This window comes from Dryobates pubescens, chromosome 37, assembly GCF_014839835.1.
Source record: "Dryobates pubescens isolate bDryPub1 chromosome 37, bDryPub1.pri, whole genome shotgun sequence".
Lineage (NCBI taxonomy): Eukaryota > Metazoa > Chordata > Aves > Piciformes > Picidae > Dryobates > Dryobates pubescens.
Window position 1 is genome coordinate 4,123,832 of NC_071648.1, and position 25,049 is coordinate 4,148,880.

General features: G+C 48.3%; 1 protein-coding gene across 1 annotated transcript in view; it reads right to left on the reverse strand.

Annotated features, from left to right (window-relative positions):
• The window catches only part of ERBB4 (erb-b2 receptor tyrosine kinase 4), a 747,707-nt gene that overhangs the window by 353,572 nt on the left and 369,086 nt on the right, over nt 1-25,049 (reverse strand). Inside the window, exon 3 of the mRNA XM_054177007.1 lies at nt 2,000-2,186. Within this exon, the coding sequence (XP_054032982.1) occupies nt 2,000-2,186 (187 nt within the window). The remainder of the gene's footprint in view (nt 1-1,999; nt 2,187-25,049) is intronic.

The following is a 25,049-nucleotide window of genomic DNA, read 5'->3' on the forward strand; positions in this document are numbered from 1 at the left end:
AAGAATCTGATTGGAAAGAGTCACCCAAACCTGCCTTATTTTGTGTATTTCTGGTGTCATTTTCCCTCCTGCTTTGGAAACCTTGGCTAGGTATAGCCCAGGGAGGAACTATGTGGACTTGTGTGCTGCTCTGAATATTGTGACATGACAAAAAAATAGTGAGTGAAGACTGCCCAAATGTAGCTCAGAAGGCTTCCACCTCTCTGCACTCAGTGTTGAGCCACCTCCAGAAACAACAACATGGACTTGGCTTAAATTTGTCTCAAGAAAAGAATCCCTTTGGCAGTTTTAGGCAGATGCCCAGGAAAATTTTCCACAGATCCTGAGTAACAGTGGTAGAATATAAATAAATTACCATTGGATGTAAAAGGGAAAATAATGATAAGGTCTAAATAATCCCTTTGGTCTGAAAGCTAACACAAAGTTAGGTGTATAAACTAACTCTTGCTCTTTTCAGCTTCTTTGCTCCAGCAGGTACTAGCTGGTGGCTTCTGCTGGCTTGCTGACCTTGGCTGCATTTCTTTGTTGTGGCTAAGTACTAACAAGTTACCATCTTCTCTTCTCTCTCTCATACCTTGTATAGGGTGGGGGAAGGGAGCAAGGAGGGAGAAGTTGTTGGTAACCCCCTGGTTTTGTGCCTAAAACTGCCACATCAGTGCAGCAGCTCCGGTGACACAGACAGCAGCAAGTGCAGAGCCAGAGGGGATGCTAAAGCTGAGCTGGCTTGGCAGCAAACATACAACATCTGAAGCAACACACTTGCCACAACCAGGAACCCAACCTGTTCCTGTTCTTGAAACTGAGAAAGGAGTTTCATCTCTTCTTTCAACATCCATCTTTGGCTTTGAGTATGCTCTTGGTGTGAATTCCACACACAGCCTTTGATCACACTGATAAAAGTACAGTCATGGCCTAAAACAGGAAGGAAATGAAGTACCAAGGAGCTTCTCCAACCATGTGTTACAGGGTGCTCCAAACCCCTCTTCCCCCACCTCCATCAGCAGAGGTCTCAATGGGGAAAGACAAAGGCAAGAAATTGCCTTCCAAGGAGTGAAATTGCATTCCCCTTCCCCTGGGGACAAGTAAACGGCACTCATTCTTCCCAACGGGGCAGAGGTCCCTCACAAGGTATTTACTGGCAAGGGAAGTCTGCTGGGTTTGGGAGCTATGATAAGAATCATACAATCATAGAGTCATAGAATCAATAAGGTTGGGAAAGACCTCAGAGATCTTCAAGTCCAACATAGCACTCAACACTTCATGATGAATTAAACCATGGCACCAAGTGCCACATCCAATCTCCTCTTGAACACCTCCAGGGATGGTGACTCCACCACCTCCCTGGGCAGCACATTCCAATGGCCAGTTACTCTTTCTGTGAAGAACTTTGTCCTCACCTCGAGCCTAAACTTCCCCTGGTGCAGCTTGAGACTGTGTCCTCTTGTTCTGTCACAGGTTGGGAGAAGAGACCAAACTCCACCCGGCTACAACCTCCCTTCAGGTCTCCCCTGAGCCTCCTCTTCTCTAGGCTAAACAACCCCTGCTCCCTAAGCCTCTCTTCACAGGGCTGTGCTCAAGGCCTCTCCCCAACCTTGTTGCCCTTCTCTGGACACATTCAAGTGTCTCGATGTCCTTCCTAAACTGAGGGGCCCAGAACTGGACACAGGACTCTAGGTGTGGCCTAACCAGTGCGATGTACAGGGGCACAATGACCTCCCTGCTCCTGCTGGCCACACTGCTCCTGATGCAGGCCAGGATGCCATTGGCCCTCCTGGCTGCCTGGGCACACTGCAGGCTCATGTTCAGCTTATAACTATATTTTTGTAACTCCCACATCATTAAAGTAATCCCAATCAAAACACCACGAACAGCTGCCAGCCTGCTGTGCTACCTCTGCCCCTTGCAGACTGCGAGTGACTGAGTGCAAGCGCAGGTCAAACACCCAAGCAGCTCATCTCTTCCTTGTGACTAACCCAGAATCTCTTTGAGCTTCACTTACCTGTCAAGTTCTTCAAGCCAAGTTCCCTGAGCCCAAAGTTGCCATCCTTCCTGTAGTTCAGGAATATGGCCAGAGCGTAGCGCTCCTCGTAGAGCTTGGTGCCGCGGACGATGCGCAGGTTCTCCAGGGGCAGATACTCAAACTGGTTCAAAGCCACCAAAACGTAGCCTGTGACTTCCCGAATAGACTGGAAGACAGAAATCAAACAAACACTTCAGTAACTGCCCGTTCTCCACCATCCTGTGTTTCTCACATAGGGGATGCTTTAGTAGGAGATGCTGGAACCCCTCCACAAAGCCAACACAATCCAACAAAGCAGCTATGGAAAACAAATTCTGTTTCACCTTACTGATTTCAACCACATACCTGGTTCAGTTTGCAGAATCACAGAACCACAGAATGTCAGGGGCTGGGAGGGACCTCAAAAGCTCAGCCAGTCCAACCCCTCTGCCAGAGCAGCATCACCTAGAGCAGATCACACTGGAATGCATCCAGGTGGGTTTTGAATATCTCCAGAGAGGGAGACTCCACAACCCCCCTGGGCAGCCTGCTCCAGGCCTCTGTCACCCTCACAGGGGAAAAATTCTTCCTCCTGTTTCCATGGCACTTCCTCTGCCTCAGCTTCCACCATTGCCCCTTGTGCTGGCATTGGGCATGCCTCCAGCAGAGCCTGGCTCCAGCCTCTGGGCACTCCCCCTGCACAGCTTTAGCAACAGCAATGAGGTCACCTCTCAGGCTCCTCCAAGCTCCAGAGCCCTCAGCTCCCTCAGGTTTTCCTCGAGAGGAAGATGTTCCACTCCCTTCATCATCTTTGTGGCTCTGTGCTGGACTCTTTCAAGCAGTTCCCTGAGGTCCTTCCTGAGCTGAAGGGCCCAGAACTGGACACAATATTCCAGATGCAGCTTCACCAGGGGCAGGAGAACCTCTCTCAACCTACCAACCACAGCCCTTCTAATCCACCCCAGAATAGCATTGGCCATCTTGGCCACAAGAGCACATTGCTGGCTCATGGTCAACCTCCCATCCACTAGGACTTTGCACCAGCTGAGGGATGGTTCCTGCCCAGAGCTGCTCCCAGAAACAGGAGCTCCTTTGCTGGAAAGAGTCTCTGAAATACAGTTTTGCAATCCCACCCAATTCCATGCCCTGCAGCCACTGAATCACACACTCTGTGTGTGTGTATTTAATAGACAAAAATGGATATAACTATTTGTGTGCTTAAGTGGCTGCATGCACTTTTCCCTTCCCTTTGGCAAAGTCGATACCTTCAACAATACACAGAAAGAACATTTCTGCTCGACGTGCCCAGACTGTAACTCAGGTGCAGGGAATTCCAGTCAATAGTGTAATAAAAACAAAGAGGCAAATGATAGCAGCCATTGAATTGCAGCTGTTCTGTAGCTATCCTTAATAAAGAAAGGCAACACTGATTTGCAGCACAAAGGACAAGGGTTTGCGTTGCTGGTTCAGCACCTCTGCCACCGGTTCGTACATAAGTGTGCAAGAGCCTTTAATTACCCCTGTGGAGGTTTGTAACGTTGCTGGGAGAGGAGAAGCTCACCAGGAGCTCTCAGGGTGCACTTGCAGCCTGGAAAGACAGTCAGATTCTGGGCTGCAGCAAGAGAAGTGTGGCCAGCAGGGCAAGGGAGGAGATCCTCCCCCTCTGCTCAGCTCTGCTGAGACCCCACCTGGAGTACTGCCTCCAGTTCTGGAGCCCCTACTACAAGAGGGATCTGGAGGTGCTGGAAGGTGTCCAGAGAAGGGCCATGAGGATGAGCAGAGGGCTGCAGCACCTCTCCTATGAGGACAGACTGAAAGAGTTGGGGCTGTTCAGTCTGGAGAAGGCTCCGAGGGGACCTCATTGTGGCCTTCCAGGATCTGCAGGGGGCTACAAGAAGGCTGTGGAGGGACTGCTCAGGATCTCAGGTAGTGATAGGACAAGGGGGGATGGAATGAAGCTGGAGGTGGGGAGATTGAGGCTGGAGGGGAGGAGGAAGTTCTTCCCCATGAGAGTGGTGAAGCCCTGGAATGGGTTGTCCAGGGAGGTGGTTGAGGCCCCATCCCTGGAGGTGTTTAAGGCCAGGCTGGATGAGGCTGTGGCCAGGCTGATGTAGTGTGGGGTGTCCCTGCCCATGGCAGGGGGGTTGGAACTAGATGATCCTTGTGGTCCCTTCCAACCCTGACTGATACTATGATACTATGATAACATTATTAATGAGTGTTGCAGAGAGCATAAGGATGGATTTAAGTGCCACAGACTCCAGGTGCCACAGACTCTAGCCGTCCTTCTGACGGCAAACATCTGTACTCGGCTGAAGCTGCTGAAAAAGCTCTGGAGCCATTTCAAGGTTTGCCTGGCTTGTAAACAGAGCACACTGTCATTACAGGACTTTGATGAGAACCCAGTGAGTTGAGCTAGGTTGAAAAGTATGGTTGAGGAGCCCAGTATTAACTGTGGAGCTGCATTCTACCTTGGGATGCTGATTCCATTATAATTAGGAGCTCTCCAGCAGTGTCACGATAGCTCTCTGCTTTCAGACAGTTCAGCTCAGCCAGTTTGGTCAGGAATTTGGTTTTCCATCATACACAAAAATTTCCTGAGGCTGGCTTTTGCACCTTCTCTTCACAACTTGGGAAATACTGATATTATACTCATAGGTTTCATTTCTCCAGAGATATTCTGAGGCTATTGTAATTGCTCTAATTAATTTAAAGGCATGTTTAACTTGGAATCCATCTGAAAGAAATTAAAAGCTGCTCCAAAGCTGCATCTGACCAAGTCCTCCCTGCCAATTTCTGTCACTTACAGCCACGTTCTCTACTTCTAGGATATGCCTTGTTCACTGACACACAGCAAGCCCCATGGAAAGGGCCCTCATTCAGCACGGCAAGGACATTCAACACACTCACCAGCAAATCTGAACTGCAAAATTAAGTGAGGAGAAAAGGGCAGAATTTTGTTATTAACAGTTATGAGCAGTATTGCTCTTTATGTGCCAGAGAAATTCCCTGTCAGGTGCTGGCAAAAGAAAATCATGACATTGATCATGGAATCATAGATCTGTTGAGGTTGGACGAGGCTTTTGAGATCATCAAGCCCAACCGCTGGCCTAGAGCTCACAATCCTGCCTCTACTGCTAAGCCACTGCCACTAACTCACATCCCTCAGTACCACATCCTTGAATCCTTCAAATACCTCCAGGGATGGGCACTCCACCACCTCCCTGGGCTTTCTCTTCTCCAGGCTAACTCTCTGAGCTTGTCCTCACAGGAGAGATTCTCCAACCCTCTGATCATTTGCAAGGCCTCCCCTGGACCCCCTCTAACAATTCCACATCCTTCTTGTGTTGGGGGCTGTGGTAGTGAGAGAAGTTCAGTTCTTCCCCCTCCCCAACCCACAGCTAACTCAGTGGGAGAAGCAAAATGGAAGAGAGCTGTATTTTACAAGCAGAATGGGATGCAATGAATATATACACAAGGTACAGTATTTACAGTATAAACAAAAATATACAGGAAAGAATGCAACACAGAAAACTCCTTCCCCCCCCTCATAGAGGAAGGCTGCCCCCAAAACCCCCTTTTCCCCCTTCCTCCTTTTTTCCCTCGAAAGGGTTAGAGAGAAAAGTAATTATTAAGGGGGGATTCTGTTAGTTCAAAGCATATGTTAAGGGAAGAAAAGAATTAGTGTCTTCTCTGGTTAGTTGAAGGTCAGCTTCAGCAAGAAAGACAGCAGCTGCCCAGACTCAGACTGCAACAGACTAAAACTTTAAAGCTACCTTCCCACTGATCTACCACTGAAATTCGTTTAGAATTATCTGTGTTTTCCTTTCTACACCAAAGCATTCAGCTCGAGTGTTTCAGTAGCTGTCCCTTCTTAAAGGCACAGCCTAAAACTGTCACAGGGGCTCCACAACTGGAGGCAGTACTGCAGGTGGGGGTCTCACCATTGGCAGAGTAGAGGGGCAGGATCTAGTCCCAGCTACTGGCACATAGCAAACTGACCAAACAACTCTAGTGGTCTGCTATGTTAATTGTTATATTATTGCTTAATTCCAAGTGGATTGGAAAAAGCAGAGCAAGAGGAGCTTTTGCAGGATGGTGTGGTTCCTGGTTGGTCCAGCTTGAAAAACCACACTCTCTGTGCAGCAGGCAGCTCAGGATGCAGCTGACCTGGTTAATACTGTGGCTTTGCCAGCTTTGACATGGTTCTGACTGCAACTGGACACCTGCACACTTAAAGCTCAACCTAAGCCCTCCTAGAGCCACTGCAAAGATGCCTGTTGTGTTCCAGGTAGACTCACAAATGCTCATGCTGGATGGGATGAGCCAGCCTGATCTCCTCTGCAGCTCATGCCAAGGTGAGGCATGATTTGAACCTTTTAGCATTTGCATACAAATGCTTCCCTGTTCAGGTATCCTACTGCTCTACTTGAGCTGCTTTCAACATTAATCCATGTCCCACCAAGAAGGCAGGATGACTCACAGCAGTGGTAGGTGGAGTGTCACCTCCTAGTTTGATTATCCTGCTAGAGCTGCAGATCCTTAATAAAACACATTCCTTGTGGGTCTGTCTCTCAGGAAAGAAAAACACTGCCAAAAATGCAAATAATTGCATCTTGTTCCCTTACTTAGAGAGCTTACTCTTGCCATTCCAGTTGCAGGTTAAGGGAACAGACTTCAAGCTGCAAGTTTCCAGTGGGGAACTCTGGCAATCTCCAGTCTTGATGGCTGGTCACTGATTTTGAGCACCCCCCCGCCACCTCCAGCCAGCATTACTTTGACTGGAATTCATGGCCAGTGTGATCTCGCCTTTCCTTGTCCCCTTTCCAGCTCCTGAGACACAACCAATCATACAAAGAAGAACTCAAGAGAAACAGTGACAGGATCACACTCCCACAGCACTCTTGCTGCTTGGGTAAATGTATTTTGGCTGCCCAAGGTTGTTTGTGGACACGGCAGCAGGAAGGAGCAGACAGCTTTGAATGAGGAAAAGGCCAAAAACGTAACGTACAAGCTGTGTGTCACACAGAGACAAGGGACACCACTCATTGAATCCTCCAAGCAGACACACAGCCATTCAAAGCAGATGAAGAGACACCTCTGAGGATTTGAGAGCCACACACACAGAATCACAGAATGGTCTGGGTTGGAAGAGACCTCCAAAGCTCATCCAGACCAACCCCTCTGCAGTCAGCAGGGACATACTCAACTAGATCAGGTTGCCCAGAGCCCTCTCCAGCCTCACCTTGAATATCTCCAGGGATGGAGCCTCAACCACCTCCCTGGGCAGCCTGTTCCAGTGTTCCACCACCCTCATAGTGCAGAATTTGTTCCTCACATCCAATCTAAATCTGCTCTGCTCTAGTTTGAAGCCATTGTCCCTCATCCTGTCACTGCAGACCTTTGCAAACAGTCTCTCTGCAGCCTTCTTGTAGCCCCCTTCAGGTACTGGAAGTTTGCTATTAGGCTTTCCCAGAGCCTCCTAATCTCCAGGCTGAACACCCCCAGCTCCCTCAGCCTGTCCTCACAGCAGAGCTGCTCCAATCCTCTGATCATTTTCATGGCCCTCCTCTGGACCCTCTCCATCAGGACCATGTCCTTCCTGTGTTGAGGGCTCCAGACCTGCACACAGCACTGCAGGAAAGGTCTCCCCAGAGCAAAGTCAAAGCTGTCTGTCTCCCTGTCTGGGCCTGTTAAGTATCAGATCCTGAAATATGAAAGGGGATGCTTCTTGCAGGAGGTAACAGAAAGGGAGGAAGCCTTACTCCTTGAGAAATCTAAAGCCTCATGAGCTGCTTTAAAACCATGCCAAGCCACAGGATGTATTTCCCAGAGAAAAGCTCTTCATTTACGCTTCTGGACAGGAGGGCAGAGCAGCTGCCTGGGAGGCTGCACACGCGGAGCAGCAGGGTCTCCATACGCTACCAAAACCAAAAGGGTTCTTTCCAGAGGGTCTCTTTCAGGTGAACTGAGCTCTAGACAACCTGTTCCCTTAATTGCAACTAACACTAGCTGAGCACTGGTAAAGCATTTTAAGCTCCCAACAGCAAAGCCAGAATTATCCTGTCAGGTGGGAGTAAAAAGGCAAGATTGTCCCTTGCCATCTGAAATCCTTCTTTGGCTGGAGTCAAAGGGATCTGAGCGAAACAGAGCAAAGGAACAATGAAAACTTCATTATTCTGCCCAGAACAACAGATCAATGAATGATTAGGGGAGCTGATGTGTCTCACAAACACTACCAAGTATTCTTAACATCTATCAGGGAAGATTAGGCTGTGGCTAAGGCACCAGAGAGAGCTACATTGTGCAGCTTGATTTCAGCTGCAGATGCATTATTTATCCAGTCACCGCACCTGATCCAGGAAAGCCCTTGCTGCCTCTGTCCCCAGAATGGGAGTCAGAGTGACATCCATCTGCTGTGGGAGTCAGCTCACTCTTGGGGCACCCCAGACAATTTGTCATCTTTTAGGTTAATTTTCCTCCTTTCCATACAAAGCTAGGTCAGTTTTGAATCTGCGTCGATCTCCCGTTGAAAGTGCCAACAAATACAGTGCCAGGGCCCAGGATCACCTGAAGAATGAGGATGTTTAGTTCACAAACACTGTGAAGAAGTCATAAAGAATATATATATATATATATTCAGCACATTTGCTTGAGAGACAAAGGCAGAAGACTTTTCTTTTTCAGCACTCATTGGCAGACAGACAAAGATGCTGTGGTCTGGGGAAGCCAGGGTGGTAACTCTGGGGATATAAAGGAAGTCAGCCACTGGGAAAAGTCTAGGGAGGCACAAGGGGGGTTCCATGGAGAAGTGGGCTCTTGTTCTTCCACCACAAGAAGGGAAGCAGAAAGAGCAAAGATCTTTAAAGTAGATACACATAGGGAACAAGCCAAGTGGGCACTTTTCATCCCATCTGTTGCAAATACAGTAACTTCTATTTTCAGAGGATATCCATTTCAAGAGGCAGCAGCAAGGCTCCTCGCATGGCTCAGCTGCCAGCAGATAACAGACATCTCCTGACTGTGATCCAAGGAGCCAGGCTGACCCTCCAAAGTGAGCTGTGGGCTTTGTCACATTACATTAAACCCTAAGAAAGTCAGATTCCTAACTTACACAAAGGGGAAATATTTTCTGACTGGTTTTTTAACCCCCACTTTCAGAAAGGTTAAGATGCTGCAGCAAAGTCACAATTGGAATAACAAATGTCAACAGCTACCCACATCATCTTGAAGGTCTCTTCCAACCTGGTCTATTCTATTCTATTCTATTCTATTCTATTCTATTCTATTCTATTCTATTCTATTCTATTCTATTCTATCCTATCCTATCCTATCCTATCCTATCCTATCCTATCCTATTCTATTCTATTCTATGCTATTCTATTCTACCCTATCCTATCCTATCCTATCCTACCCTATTCTGTTCTATTCTATTCTATTCTATTCTATTCCATTCCATTCCATTCCATTCCATTCCATTCCACTCCACTCCATTCCATTCCATTCCATTCCATTCCATTCCATTCCATTCCATTCCATTCCATTCCACTCCACTCCATTCCATTCCATTCCATTCCATTCCACTCCACTCCATTCCATTCCATTCCATTCCATTCCATTCCATTCCATTCCATTCCATTCCATTCCATTCCATTCTCTATCAGCTCCTGCAAAAGCTTTGCACATCCCCAGGTGGCTTGAAGAGAGCGCTTTGCAGTTTGCTTTTTGAGCATGTAGTGGGTTGAAATTCCTCCCCCCCCCAACTTTGCCAGACTAACTCAGCTGGAAGCAAATGGAAGCTGTATTTACAGGCAAAGCTACAATCTACAATGGAATGCAATGAAAATGTACAAAATATACAGGATTTACAATATTTTACAGATGTTTACAATTAACAAACAACACAAGGACCCCCCCCTGGTCAGAGACCAGGAGAGCTGGCTCTCTGTCATAGTATCATAGCATCAGTCAGGGTTGGAAGGGACTACAAGGATCATCTAGTTCCAACCCCCCTGCCATGGGCAGGGACACCTCACATTATATCAGCCTGGCCACAGCCTCATCCAGCCTGGCCTTAAACACCTCCAGGGACAGGGCCTCAACCACCTCCCTGGACAACCCATTCCAGGGCTTCACCACTCTCATGGGGAAGAACTTCCTCCTCCCCTCCAGCCTGAATCTCCCCACCTCCAGCTTCATTCCATTCCCCCCAGTCCTATCACTACCTGAGATCCTGAGCAGTCCCTCCCCAGCCTTCTTGGAGCCCCCTGCAGATCCTGGAAGGCCACAATGAGGTCACCTGGGAGCCTTCTCTTCTCCAGACTGAACAGCCCCAACTCCTTCAGTCTGTCCTCATAGCAGAGCAGCTCCAGCCCTCTGCTCATCCTTGTGGCCCACCCCTTGCCCAAAAGGGAGAGAGGAGCAGAGAAAAAATATAGCTCTTAACCAAAATAATGCAGCCAAGGTCAAGCAGAAGCAGATGAGTCTCCCTTCAGAGCACAAAGCAAGCAGAGAAGAGATGAGAAGAGCAAAACACTGTTTTGGTACAACCTGTCTTATGGTAGAGTTCTCTGCAATGAAATTGTTTAGAATGATCTCTATTTTCGTGTTCACACCCAATAATGATTTATTTACATTTTTCTACTTTTCTGCTCAAAATCTGTAACAAAAATTTAAAGGCATAGCCTAAAACTACCACAGAGCATTTAAAGGCAAGCATTCACATCTGGTTAGAGCTGACCAATATCCAACTGGCCACATCTCATTCCTGGGTTTATTAAGAGCAGACTGTCTGCAAAGGCCTGCAGGGAAAGGGCAATGGCTTCAAACTAGAGCAGAGCAGATTGAGATTGGATGTGAGGAACAAGTTCTGCACCAGGAGGGTGGTGGAACACTGGAACAGTATGCCCAGGGAGAAGGTTGAGGCCCCATCCCTAGGTGAAGCTAGACAGGGCTCTGGGCAACCTGATCTAGTTGGGGATGTCCCTGCTGTCTGCAGAGGGGGGTGGAGTGGGTGAGCTTTGGAGGTCCCTTCCAACCCAGACCATTCTGAGATTCTGTGATGATTTTGTGAAAGGCCAAAGAAGCATTTAAAGGTAATTTTGTTAAGGACCATACCTGAGGAGCCTTCCACTGCTGCATGGCTGCAGAAGTGAACTGAGAGTCAGTTATCTGACAGCTAGTAAAAACTTTAATTCCCACTCTTGCCCTCACAGACATCCAATCATGTTTGGACCAGTGCTTACAAAATATTAACAACGTCCTAGGCAGCAGATCAATGGATTGAACACAGCATTTGATTTTTCCCAGATTTAAAGAAGCAGCCAGCTCAGTGCACCTTTTGTTACAGCTGCTGGAAATGTCTAAAGTGAAGATTTTGCTGCATAATTTATAGAATCCACGTTGGGAGCAGCTGAACTAAAGCTTTGCTTTCTGAAAGGTTGGTCTTTACATTTCCTCATTTCTGGATCAGGGCACTGAGTAAATTTGCAGATGACAGCAAGCTGGGGGCAGGAGTTGATCTGCTGGAGGGCAGAGAGGCTCTGCAGAGGGACCTGGACAGGCTGGACACATGGGCAGAGGCCAAGGGCAGGAGATTGAACACATCCAAGTGCCAGGTGCTGCACATTGGCCACAGCAGCCCCAGGCAGAGCTGCAGGCTGGGGTCAGAGTGGCTGAGAGCAGCCAGGCAGAGGGGGACCTGGGGGTGCTGGTTGATGGTAGGCTGAACATGAGCCTGCAGTGTGCCCAGGCAGCCAAGAGGGCCAATGGCATCCTGGCCTGCATCAGGAAGCGTGTGGCCAGCAGGAGCAGGGAGGTCATTGTGCCCCTGTACACTGCACTGGTTAGGCCACACCTTGAGTCCTGTGTCCAGTTCTGGGCCTCTCAGTTTAGGAAGGAGGTTGAGATGCTGGAAGGTGTCCAGAGAAGGGCAACAAAGTTGGTGAGGGGTTTGGAACACAGCCCTGTGAGGAGAGGCTGAGGGAGCTGGGGTTGCTTAGCCTGGAGAAGAGGAGACTCAGGGGTGACCTCATTGCTCTCTACAACTACCTGAAGGGAGGTTGTGGACAAGCAGAGGTTGGTCTCCTCTCCTAGGCAACCAGTACCAGAATAAGAGGACACAGTCTCAAGCTGTGCCAGGGGAGGTTTAGGCTGGAGGTTAGGAAGAAGTTCTACACTGAGAGAGTGATTGCCCATTGGGATGGGCTGCCTGGGGAGGTGGTGGAGTCACCATCACTGGAGGTGTTCAGGAGGAGACTTGATAGGGTGCTTGGTGCCATGGGTTAGTTGTTTAGGTGGTGTTGGATTGGTTGATGGGTTGGACACGATGATCTTGAAGGTCTCTTCCAACCTGGTCTATTCTATTCTATTCTATGCTATGCTATGCCATGCCATGCTATGCCATGCTATGCTATGCTATGCTATGCTATGCTATGCTATGCTATGCTATGCTATGCTATGCTATGCTATTCTATTCTAAAAGAGTAAACAGGAGAGGCAAAAAAAGGCTGTCTTGTGTGTGATGGTTATGAAAGGCTAAGCCACATGGAAGTGCAGCCCACAACAGGGTGTTCGGAACTACACATGCTGTGAGCAAGCTGCCTGCAAAGACCCTAGGAGCGCTTTGTAAGCGTTTAACAGTAGAGGGAGGGTTTATTTGTGGCTTCAGTGTGTGATGAATGACAGGCTTTGTACCTCAAAGGCTGCTTTCTTGATTTCCCAGCAGCCAGGCAGGTGAGTGGGTATGAATCGTGGGAAAGTCTAGAGCTTGCTGTAGAAACTGAATATGTTTATTAACATTTCTCCACTATCTACTGTGGAAGCGATGGGAACCCTGGGCTGGCATGATTCCCAGTCCTGGGAGTGACACAGAATTAATTAAACATCCCAGAGAGATGAACCACAGGACTCCTCTATTTGTCTCTTCTAACTGCAGGTGAAGGTGTCAGGCCACTCCCGAAAGCAGCCGGCTGCTGCTATTTCAGGCTCCAGGAGCTGCCTACCCCGAACCAGGATGTGTTCACCTTGCCAAGCTTCAGCTAAACGCTCTCAGCTGGGGCTTCTGCTGCCTTGCAAGGAGCAAATGTCTGGCTGCCAAGCCCTGCAAAAGCAGTCAGCTTGGTTTTGAAGAGCTGTACTTTCCCAAGCAAACACTTCCCCAAAACAAACCCCCAACATGCAGTTTGTTTCATGTGCACCACAACCACCCTTTAATGAGTGTTTTAAATGCACTTCCTGGGAAGAGCTGCCTTTATTGGCACCCTAGGACATCCTTTGCACACACAAATGTGTGCATATTGGAGGAGCCCTTGTGTTCGCCGGGTTTCATTGGATTTTAGCAACTCTTTATTTCTAGCTGAGCACACACAAATAGATCATCTGAGCCCAACATCACACCTCCTCACTGAAACCGTTTCAGCTTTTGTAACTCTAATCTCTTCAAGAATGGACACCCTAGAGAGATTCATTAATGGCAGCCTTTTGATTAGGTTTCTTTCCATTAAGATAAAAAGCGAGGAGGCTTCCTTGTTTTTAAAGCTGTGCTTTTGTGTTGTTTATCTAGCAGTGGGAGAACAGCTCTGTTATTCAGCCTTCAATAGATTGTTAAAGTCCCCTTCAAGGATAGATCCTTAGTTTATAAGATGTGAGCACTTAGTAAATGCCTCTGATTTTCAGATCCAGAGGTATTCTTTAGCAAGGGCACCTCAGCTGCAGATTTGGAGATTAGGCAGGGTGCCACCAGCCAGGAAAACAACCTCTAAGCTGCAGTGGCTGAACTCACCATGAGGTAAGATTTCTCTCTGCATTCAATCCACTACTTGGCTTCCAGGGGCCATGTTCAAAACTTCTCCCACTCATTACATTTTCTGTGTGGTTCCTTGACTAAGGAAGATGTCCAAGCTTATGGGAGCTGAGAGCTCTTCTTTATTTTGTAAAGTGTGTCCAGAGGAACCAGACACCTTAAATGTAACCTCACTCCTACAGGTGGGATGGGATGGGATGGGATGGGATGGGATGGGATGGGATGGGATGGGATGGGATGGGATGGAATTTAATGGAATGGAATGGAATGGGATGGGATGGGATGGAATGGAATGGAATGGAATGGAATGGAATGGAATGGAGTAGAATAGAATAGAATTGAATAGAATAGCATAGAATGGAATGGAATGGAATGGAATGGAATGGAATGGAATGGAATGGAATGGAATGGAATGGAATGGAATGGAATGGAATGGAATGGAACAACAGAATAGACTAGACTAGACTAGACTAGACTAGAATAGAATAGAATAAACCAGGTTGGAAGAGACCTTCAAGATCATCATGTCCAACCTATCATCCAACACCACCTAATCAACCAAACCAGGGCACCAAGCACCCTGTCAAGTCTCCTCCTGAACACCTCCAATGATGGTGACTCCACCACCTCCCTGGGCAGCCCATTCCAATGGGCAATCACTCTCTCTGTGTAAAACTTCTTCCTCACCTCCAGCCTAAACCTCCCCTGGTGCAGCTTGAGACTGTGTCCTCTTGTTCTGGTGCTGGTTGCCTGGGAGAAGAGACCAACCTGTGCCTGTCTACAACCTCCCTTAAGGTAGTTGTAGAGAGCAGTAAGGTCTCCCCTGAGCCTCTTCTTCTCCAGGCTAAGCAACCCCAGCTCCCTCAGCCTCTCCTCACAGGGCTTGTGTTCCAGACCCCTCACCAGCCTTGTTGCTGCCTTCTCTGGCAGTTACTGAAACAAGGAACAAGTGATAGCTCCCTCAAGGTGCACAAACAATGTACTTGATTTTTAACTATAAGTGAGTTGATGGAAGGGAGTGCCAGAAAAGTATAAAAGTATTTCTCTCTCTCTCTTTTTTTCTTTACAGGAAGAAGACTAGAAAAAATAATTTGCTCTTCACATATACATTTCTTCAGCTTCAGCATTCAGAGTCCAGAAGAAATGGTGATTTGATGATGGGAAAGGATGGGGCACAGGGCAAGAGGTCAGAGAGGAATAGGATAGAATAGAATAGAATAGAATAGAATAGAATAGAATAGAATAGAATAGAATAGAATAGACCAGACCAGGTTGGAAGAGACCTTTGGGATCATCAAGTCCAACCTATCATCCAACACCACCTAATCAACTAAACCCTGCAACCAAGCACCCTGTCACGCCTCGCCCTGAACACCCCCAGCGACGGCGACCCCACCACCTCCCCAGGCAGCCCATTCCAGTGGGCAATCACTCTCTCTGTGCAAAACTTCCTCCTAAACTCCAGCCTAAACCTCCCCTGATGCAGCCTGAGACTGTGTCCTCTTGTTCTGGTACTGGCTGCCTGGGAGAAGAGACCAACCTCCGCCTCACCACAGCCCTCCCTCAGGTAGTTGTAGAGAGCAATAAGGAGAGGGGAATTGCCTATGATCAGGAGCAGAGAGGGACAGAACGCAGTTTTCCTCATGCAAAGTGGATGCAGGCAGCTGTCATTATCCAGTTTCCAGGTACTGGAGTTATCAATCTTATTGCTCTATTTCTCTATTTTTTATACCATTCTGTTCTTTTTTTTTTTAAGGAGAAGCACAGCAAGCAAAGTGTCAGAGTCTGTACCAGATATAATTTCCTTCAATACTTATCACCAGCAAATGACTGCACAGGCAATCTTTTGCCAATGGCTTAATTAGAGGAAACCTCTCTATTCAATAATGTACTTTATGTGCTGAGCCACACACAATAGCTCATTGAAGGAGAGAAAGCAGAGTGGTTATTGTCACAGCTAAGGACGGAAGAAAGGTTCAGTCATTAAAGTCATCACAGAAACAACATTATTAACTGTACAGGAGTAATCTCAGAGGAGTTCCCAGCTGATTGAAATGATAAAATAATGCAGGAGGCTAAGGTAGGGCTTCTCTCCTCACCTGGCTTTATTGCTACCCTTATTGCCTTTCCCTGAAAGGCAGCTTTTCAAGCACTCTTATTGTGCTTGGTATCAAATAAAGTCAAGCATGGCAGATTTCAGAGTTTGTCATCTGAAACCTGAACAGAGGGTGCTCCTCAGTGCTGCACCCTTCAGCAGGAGCAGCCCAGCAGCCAGACCTCCCAAAACGCATCACTCACTCACCCCAGTGGGCCAAAGACCATAGAAACAGCAAAGTTTGCTCTGGGTGGGCTGAAACCCGTCCATGACTGCTTCCTTAACATCCCTGGGGATGTATCCTCCCTCAGACAGAGGAGGGGGGTTGTAGCCAGGAGGGAGTTGGTCTCTTCTCCCAGGCAACCAGCTCCAGAACAAGAGGACACAGTCTCAAGCTGCACCAGGGGAAGTTTAGGCTGGAGGTGAGGAGAAAGCTCTTCACTGAGAGAGTCATTCACCGTTGGAATGTGCTGCCCAGGGAGGTGGTGGAGTCCCCATCCCTGGAGGTGTTCAAGAGGAGATTGGATGTGGCACTTGGTGCCATGGTTTAGTCATGAGGTCTGTGGTGACAGGTTGGACTTGATGATCTTTGAGGTCTCTTCCAACCTTGGTGATACTGTGGGATAGGGTTCAGTGGTCATCTAAGACCTAAGATCAGGCTTTAACGTAGCCAGCAGAGATTCCTCTTCCAAAAAGAGAAAGGTGGAAGTTGGCTTTGGCTGGGTAGTGGCCTAGCAAATGTGCCTGTCATTCAGTGGGAGAAGAAAGGGTGACTCAAGAGAAAGAAAAAGAAGCACTGGAGGACCCAACTACAATAGAAGGCCAGCAGTGGTATTTCACAGATGTCAATGACTTTGCAGTCTGTAAACTATGCAGAAAGTGCCAGGAGCTGTGAGCTAGGAGCACCAAAGGTCAGATTATCATGAAATCGTTAGAGGAAGGCTGCTTTCCTTAGCATAGAACTGCTGAGCCTAAGCACACGCCAGAGAAGCAGCAGGAAAAGGAATCATTTAAATTCTGGGTTTTTCCCCCCTTTTCTTTGCTTTTTTTTAAACAAATAGCATTACCATTCTGATTACAGCACTATTAATTGAACTCTAGAAACTGCCTGAGGATTTTGCAGACTTAAGATTTGCCCCTGTGAAGTTCTTAGAAATTTCACAGAACCACAGAATGGGCTGGGCTGGAAGGGACCTCCAAAGCTCATCCAGTCCAACCCTCTCTGCAGCAAGCAGGGACATCCCCAACTAAATCAGGTAGCACAGAGCCCTATCCAGCCTCACCTTGAATATCTCCAGGGATGGGGCCTCAACCTGGGCAACCTGTTCCAGTGTTCCACCACCCTTATGGTGCAGAACTTGTTCCCAACATCCAATCTAAATCTGCTCTGCTCTACTTTGAAGCCATTGCCCCTGGTCCTGTCCCTGCAGGCCTTTGCAAACAGTCTCTCTGCAGCCTTCTTGTAGCCCCTTTGGCTACTAAAAAGTTGCCCTTAGGTCTCCCAGGAGTCTTCTCTCCATTCTGAACACCCCCAGCCCCCTCAGCCTGTCCTCATAGCAGAGCTGCTCCAACCCCCTGAGCATTTTCGTGACCTCCTCTGGACCTGCTCTAGTTTGAAGCCATTGTCCCTCATCCTGTCCCTGCAGGTCTTCGTGAACAGTCTCCCTGCAGCCTTCTTGTAGCCCCTTCAGGTCCTGGCAGGCTGTTATTAGGTCTGCCTGGAGCCTTCTGTTCCCCAGCCCCCTCAGCCTGTCCTTGTAGCAGAGCTGGTCCAATCTCCAGATCATTTTTGGGGCCCTCTTCTGGACCCTCTCCATCAGGTCCAGGTCCTTCCTATATTGAGGGCTCCAGACCTGGATGCAGTACTTCAGGTGAGGTCTTCTCAGAGCAGAGCAGAGGGGCAGGATCCCCTCTCTCCACCTCTGGCCACACTGCTTTGGATGCAGCCCAGGCTGCCATTGGCCTTCAGATCTTCTGCACAACACATGTGTCTGTATGCACTTAGTATGCACTTACCAATACACATATACTCAAAACAACACCCAAAGTGCCTATGTTGTATTCCTGCAGAACTTCTGAATCTCTCAAAATTCAATCCTTCAGTACTTCCATCACCAAATTGCACACTGCTGTGAGACAAGAAAAATCCTGGCTAAAATGCTTTTGCTTCTCAGCTGGACAAAGCCAGTCCTCATCCTCACAGCACCCAGCTTGATGCTGAGCCTCTGCCAACAGGGATAACACCAGGTTAAAGCTGCAGTCATTTCTGCCTCCAAAGGACTTTCATTTTTCCTTTTTACTCAATTCTCTTCTAGCAACCAGGGCTTTTGAGAGCCAGTTGGGAAAGCAAAAGGTGGCAGGTCAGGGGCATTTTACTCCTGCAGATGAATCACTGAGTCAGTACACTCAGCACCAGCCCTCCCCATGTCCATGCATGGTGTTGCCTGAAGTTTCCACACACTGCAGCCAGACAGCTGCTCTCTCCATGCTGCTCCACACCCTCTTTAACCAATTCTGTTTCTCCTCCTTCTTCCTTACAGAGCCCTAAACAGAAGAGACAGCTCAATTTCTAATAGCTGCTCTGCATTTGAGTTCTTTTCTTGCATGGGCCCACTGACTAGGGGCTGTGTTTGTTCTTGCATCTATGCCCCCCTCTTCCCAAGTGCCTACCAGATGCAGCAAGCACACCTTTTAAGCCTCAAAAACATCTTACAGAGTGGATAAACCCATTTGGTTTTACTGAATTCAATGACTTTACTTCTGGAATAAACTTGGTTTGTGGATGGTGTAAGTCACAGAATGTTAAGGGCTGGAAGGGACCTCAAAAGCTCAGCCAGTCCAACCCCTCTGCCAGAGCAGCATCACCTAGAGCAGATCACACTGGAATGCATCCAGGTGGGTTTTGAATATCTCCAGAGAGGGAGACTCCAGAACCCCCCTGGGCAGCCTGCTCCAGGCCTCTGTCACCCTCACAGGGAATTTTTTTTCCCCCTCATGTTTCCAAGGAAATTCCTATGCTTCAGCTTCCACCACTACCCTTTATGCTGTCATTGGGCCTCACCCAGCAGAGCCTGGCTCCAGCCTCTGGGCACTCACCCTGCACAGCTTTATCAACAGCAATGAGGTCACCTCTCAGGCTCCTCCTCCCCAAGCTACAGAGTATTCAGTATCACTAAGGTTGGAAGAGACCTCAAAGATCATCGAGTCCAACCTGTCACCACAGACCTCATGACTAGAGTAGGGAGGACACTACTGCCCACTACAGGCTTGAGCCCTCAGCTCCCTCAGCCTCTCCTCGTAAGGAAGGTGTTCCACTCTCCTCATCATCTTTGTAGCTGTGCACTGAAGTCTCTCTAGCAGATCCCTGTTCCCTCTTGAACTGAGGGGCCCAGAACTGGACACAATATTCCTGATCCTTCAAAGTCAATAACCATAACCTCATAGGCTTTAGTCATATCCTTAAATGGTCAGGGCATGCTTCAAAAGCCCCCTCTGGTCATACACCAACCCTGCAGAGATTTCCCCAGGATGCCTCAAAATTGGCCTTTTCTGTCCCACAAAGCCATGAAATAAGATGCTCTGACTACATGAAAACCACACCTCATGTGCTTCAGTATTTGCAGAAGCAGCTATGTAAGCTGGCACTTGTGGGTGCCTGGTCCTTTGAAGTACTGTGTGAGCTGGCACACTGCATGCCACCCTCTGGAAGTCCCCCTGCTGGGGGCAGAAGTGGTCTGTGTGTAGCAATGTGACTCACAGATGCAGCAAGGTATTTACAGTATTTCTCCTAATGGCTTTCCATGGATGGTTGACCTTTCAGATGAATACTTCAGCGTCCAACCTTGCCAATGTCTGTTACAGTACTTCCCTATCCCTGTTTGACCCTGCCAGTCCATGAATATTTGATACTAAATTAAAGCATTACAAACCAAAGGATAAATTCTGCCCAGGATGCAAGCCTCCCAGACCTTCATTGCACTGCTCAGTGTGAATGCTGAGGGTCTGTCATTTCCAGAGCTTTGGGCTTTGGCTTCTGTTGAACTACAGCTTCAGAAAGAAGGGAATCATCACTTGCCCACACCTTCTCCAAAGCAAAAGGGTTTTATTTCACTTGACATTGGTCATTTATTTTACTGGAGTTGGTTTCTTCTCTCTAGCAACCAGCACCAGAACTCAGCTAGAAGCAAATGAAGCTGTATTTACAAGCTAAATCTACACTCTGCAATGGGATGCAATGAATATGTACAAAATACCCAGGATTTACAATCCTATACAGATATTTACAATGGATTTAGGAAGGGCAGATCCTGCCTCTCCAACCTGGGAGAAAACACCAGGATGATGAAGGGACTGGAGCATGTGCCCTTGTGAGGAGAGGCTGAGAGCCCTGGGGCTGTTGAGTCTGGAGAAGAGAAGGCTGAGAGGGGATCTGAGCAATGTCTCTCAAGAGCTGAGGGCTGGGGGTCAAGAAGGAGGGGACAGGCTCTGCTCACTTGTGCCCTAGGACAGGACAAGGGGTAATGGATATAAACTACAGCACAGCAGGTTCCACCTCAACATGAGGAGGAACTTCTTCACTGTGAGGCTCACAGAGCACTGGAGCAGGCTGCCCAGAGAGGTTGTGGAGTCTCCTTCTGTGGAGCCTTTCCATCCCTGTCTGGATGTGTTCCTGTGTGACCTGTGCTGGATTCTCTGCTCCTGCTCTGGCAGGGTGGTGTGGACTTGAAGATCTCCAGAGGTCCCTTCCAACACCTAACATCCTCTGATCCTGTGAACACTGAATATATATTTCAGTATCAGCAATTATATGACATTCCAAGTAGAGGGAAATATATTCCTTTCAGAGAAGTAATCAGGCTCAGGACAGATCTGGAGAGCTCCTGAACTGCAGCATAAGATCATGAACCCCATTTCTTGTCCCCAGTGGCTTTGCTGTGTTACTGCAGCTGTAGCCAGTTCCCTCTCAACTGTGTCTGTCTTACTCAGAAGAGGATTGATCCCAGTTCAGGCAGGAGGACAAAGAACCATGCTAAGGCCAGCTACAGCCAGGGACCTTAGCTGAGTTTTTCACTGAGAAAAGACTGGAGCTGAAACTCCAGCACTTTGGGATGGAGGCACATATGCACGGGCTGCACAAACCCAGCCTCTCTCTGTAAGCTAGAGCACTTAAGCTGTAGCTGCAGCTTAAATGCTTTCTCAATTCTGCCTTAAAGAATGTGCTCCAAACCATGCAGGTCATGGTGCTGTCCCTGCTCTGCAAAAACACAACCACACACAGCTGCTGCTGTCGAATCACAGATGGAAATGTTTTCTTTTCTGCCTCAGGATGTCCTCCCTGGGAGATGTCAGCGTGTCAAACTCCATCATCCTTTCCAAGCTAACAGCATTTTGAGGGGAAGATGATTTAGTCAGAAGAGCATCTTTGGGTAAAATGTTTCTGATCGCTTTCTCTGGAGCTACACTTCATGCAAAATTCATATTTGGCAATTCTGGGCCTGAAGCAGACTAAATGGCAGCCCTGGGTTAAGGCAAGGGGCATCCCAAGTCTCCCACCTCCAGAATGTGACTTAACTTTGTACTGACTAAGAACTGTTGTCTTATTCTCTGACAGCTAAATACCAATCACAGCACAGTATGGTGGGTTATAACCAGACTCCACCTGAAGCAGATTGGGATGGAAGATGAAGCTTTGCTGTGAGCCAGCTCTGCCCTGAAGGCCTGTGCAGAGCCTAACTACAGTATGACCAGCTCTAGGAATTACTGCATGGCATTCAGCTCCTTAAGCATGCTGCTCACTAAGAATCAGGCCACAGTGGTAGATGAGACAGATAAGGCAGGCTGAGGGAGCTGGGGCTGTTCAGACTGCAGAAGGCTCCAGGGAGACCTAATAGTGACCCACCTGAAAGAGGCTACAAAAAGGCTCCAGAGGGGCTCTTTATAAAGGTTTGAAATGAGAGAAAAGCAGATTTAGATTGGATGTTAGGAACAAGTTCTTTACAATAAGGGTGGTGGAACACAGGAACAGGTTGCCAGGGAGGTGGTTGAGGCCCCATCCCTGGACACAATCAAGGTGAGGCTGGACAGGGCTCTGGGCAACCTGATCTGGTTGGGGATGTCCCTGCTGACTGCAGAGGAGGTCGGACTGGATGACCTTTGGAGGTCCCTTCCAACCCAGGTGATTCTATAACTCTGTGCTCAGGGTGTAGAATTGCTGTCTGTTGCATGGCTTCCTACACTTATTTTCTGCAGTTCCTCTCTGCCTTTCCTGGGCCCTCCTTTTCCAAGCACTATTAGACAGCAGCTAAAGGGCTGATCAAGCATGGGACAGCCAAATATTCTTCCTGCTCTTCATGCTCTGATTGAGCTTTTCCCCTCCCACCCCAGCACTTGGCTAATCAGCATCATTTACATTTCTCTCTATATAACCACTTGCCACTGCTGAGGTGCAGCTCAGCAAGTAAATCTTTCTCAGAGCTACTTATGGACACAAGGAAACTCAGTGTGAGAAAGACAGGGGTAGGATAAGGTGGGAGGGAAAGAGGGCTGCCTTTAGATGGGAAAGAATGCTGACATGACAAATCTTCTCCCTTAATCAACTTATTTACCTTCTTGAAAGCTCATGATGACGAATGACCTGAACTGGAGCGGCCTGGGAGCTGATATCCCTCAGCGTCCGCCGCAGTAAATTATTGCCTGGCTCTGCTGATGGAGATGGAGAGAGGTGATAGTGTTCCATAACAAAGGATAAATGGCAATATCCACCACTGCTTTCCACTCTGCAACCAAGCTGCTTGCACAGAGTGCCTAGACTGGGAAGTTACTGCTATTAAAATGAAATGTCTTTCTCCCTTTCTTTATTTCCTCCCTAAGGTGAACAATGGCCATAAAGCAGCCATATATTTCCTAATAAATACTGTGCTGTGCTGGAATCAGATAACTGAGTTTATGCTAAGTTCTAAAATGCATTTTGGGCAAGAAATAGTCATTCAGATATCAATAAACATTGCACACTTCATCATCATCCTGCTGAGTTTTCAGCTGGCAACAGAGCTATTTAGATTATGTGCCTTGCAATTCCAAGATTCTCAGTGCCCCACTATGGCTATTCCCACCCTCTCCCCAGCTCAGAGGTGGCTTCTGAGGTGCCTGTGTGATGCTGCTGAGACAGCTCTGCTCCGCTGTGCTGTTCCTGTGTACCACTCATCTCCTCTTCACCACGTCACAGATGCGGTCTGGGGACAAAGTATGGGAGGCTGTGAGCGGTTCTTACGGTCCTGAAAGTGAGGATGTAACTAGTGGCAACTTCACAGTGTGGTTGCACTCTGGCAGCTATGGATTTAATTACACACTCCAGAAGGACACAGACATTAGCATATGCATGAAATGTAGTGCAGAGCCTTTGACTAGGCTGCTCTAAATCCTGCAAGGCATGAAGCACGGTTCAGGGAGCAGGGCATAAGGGAAGAAGGAGGTCATGCCAATGCCGTATCAAAGTAGCAATTGGAGGTGAAGCCAGGGAGCAAGATCTCTCCAGTCTGGAATGGCACACTGAGATCAGCACACTAAACAGGATGCTGTGCAAATGTTGATTAGAAGCAGTGCACGGCTCCTGCTTCTCAAAGAAAAGCCCTGGTGTTTACTGAGGGAGAGCTGGGAATCTGCTCATTTTGCATAATGCAAAGGATTAGGAGGGGAAAAGTGCTGGAGAACCTGCTCCAATCCTCTGCTGTGTCAATGGTCAACATCCCCTGAAATCAGCAGCTTCAGTCACCAGGTGAGGGATTTCCCTGCACACCTTTCATTTCCCACTGCTGCAGCAGTGACAACTCCCTCGCTACCCTGAGCTGGAACAACCCTCACTCTCGATACAGGCTGGGGGAGGAGAAGATAGAAAGCAGCCCTGAGGAAAAGGACTTGGGGGTGCTGGTAGGGATGACAAGCTGGACAGGAGCAGGCAGTGTGAGCTTGCAGCACAGAAGGCCAGCGGCAGCCTGGGCTGCATCCAAAGCAGTGTGGCCAGAGATGGACAGAGGGGATCCTGCCCCTCTGCTCTACTCTACGGAGACCTCACCTGGAGGGGGCTTTAAGAAAGATGGAGGGGGATTGTTTGCAAAGGCTTGAAGGGACAGGATGAGAGGCAATGGCTTCAAAGTAGAGCAGAGCAGATTTAGATTGGATGTTAGGAACAAGTTCTCCATCATGAGGGTGGTGGAACACTGGGACAGGTGACCCAGGGAGGTGGTTGAGGCTCCATCCCTGGAGATACTCAGGGTGAGGCCGGACAGGGAGGGCTCTGGGCAACCTGATCTAGTTGGGGATGTCTCTGCTGATTGCAGAGGGAGTTGGGCTAGATGAGCTTTGGAGGTCCCTTCCAACTCAGGTGATTCCATGATTCTCTAACTATGAGGACAGAGTTTCCATGGTTCTGTCTGAGGAGCCAGAAACATGGAATTGCTAACAATGCCTACAGTTTACTTGCTAGGCAAGTGAAAAATCACAGGGAGCCTCTACACAGAGCAAAGCAGAGCACAACACTGAAGCCCCTGTTGTTGTCAGTGATGCTGTCACCATGGACACAGATAGATTCAATTCCTAAGTGCCCTTAGATTCAGCCAAGTCTTAGTTAAACTTGCAGGCTCCCAGTTTTAGCAGCTGCTGTGCCTGTTTATTAGGTACTGTGACAACACAACTCCTACCCTTCTCTGGGATTTGTTTCATTTAAGCAAGAGATTTAAACTGTCCTGCTCACTGAACTCACCTTGCCCACCACAACTGACCTCTTCCATGAGTGGCAGAAGGACAGAGAAAGCTCAGGAGGCTGCAGGGCTCTGCTCAAGAGCCAGAGGTGAAGAAAAGAAGCAGGTTTGTTAGCAGCAGAAAGCACAGCTGCTGGTTGTCCCTCATGCTTCCTGGAGGCAATTTCCTTGAGACTCAGAGTGTGCTGAGGCTCAAACTACAGCAAATCCCTGCAGGAAGGCACTGACTTGGGCCTCTGCCCCTTGCCCTGTGATCATTTTCCCAGTCCTTGCTGGAACATATTGTCATTGGAAATTCCACCTGACTGATAAATGCAGCTGAAGCCAGAAAATGCAAGTGAAAAGGGATGAGGACTGAGGAACAGGCAGATACAACCCTGAACTGCTCAAAAACCT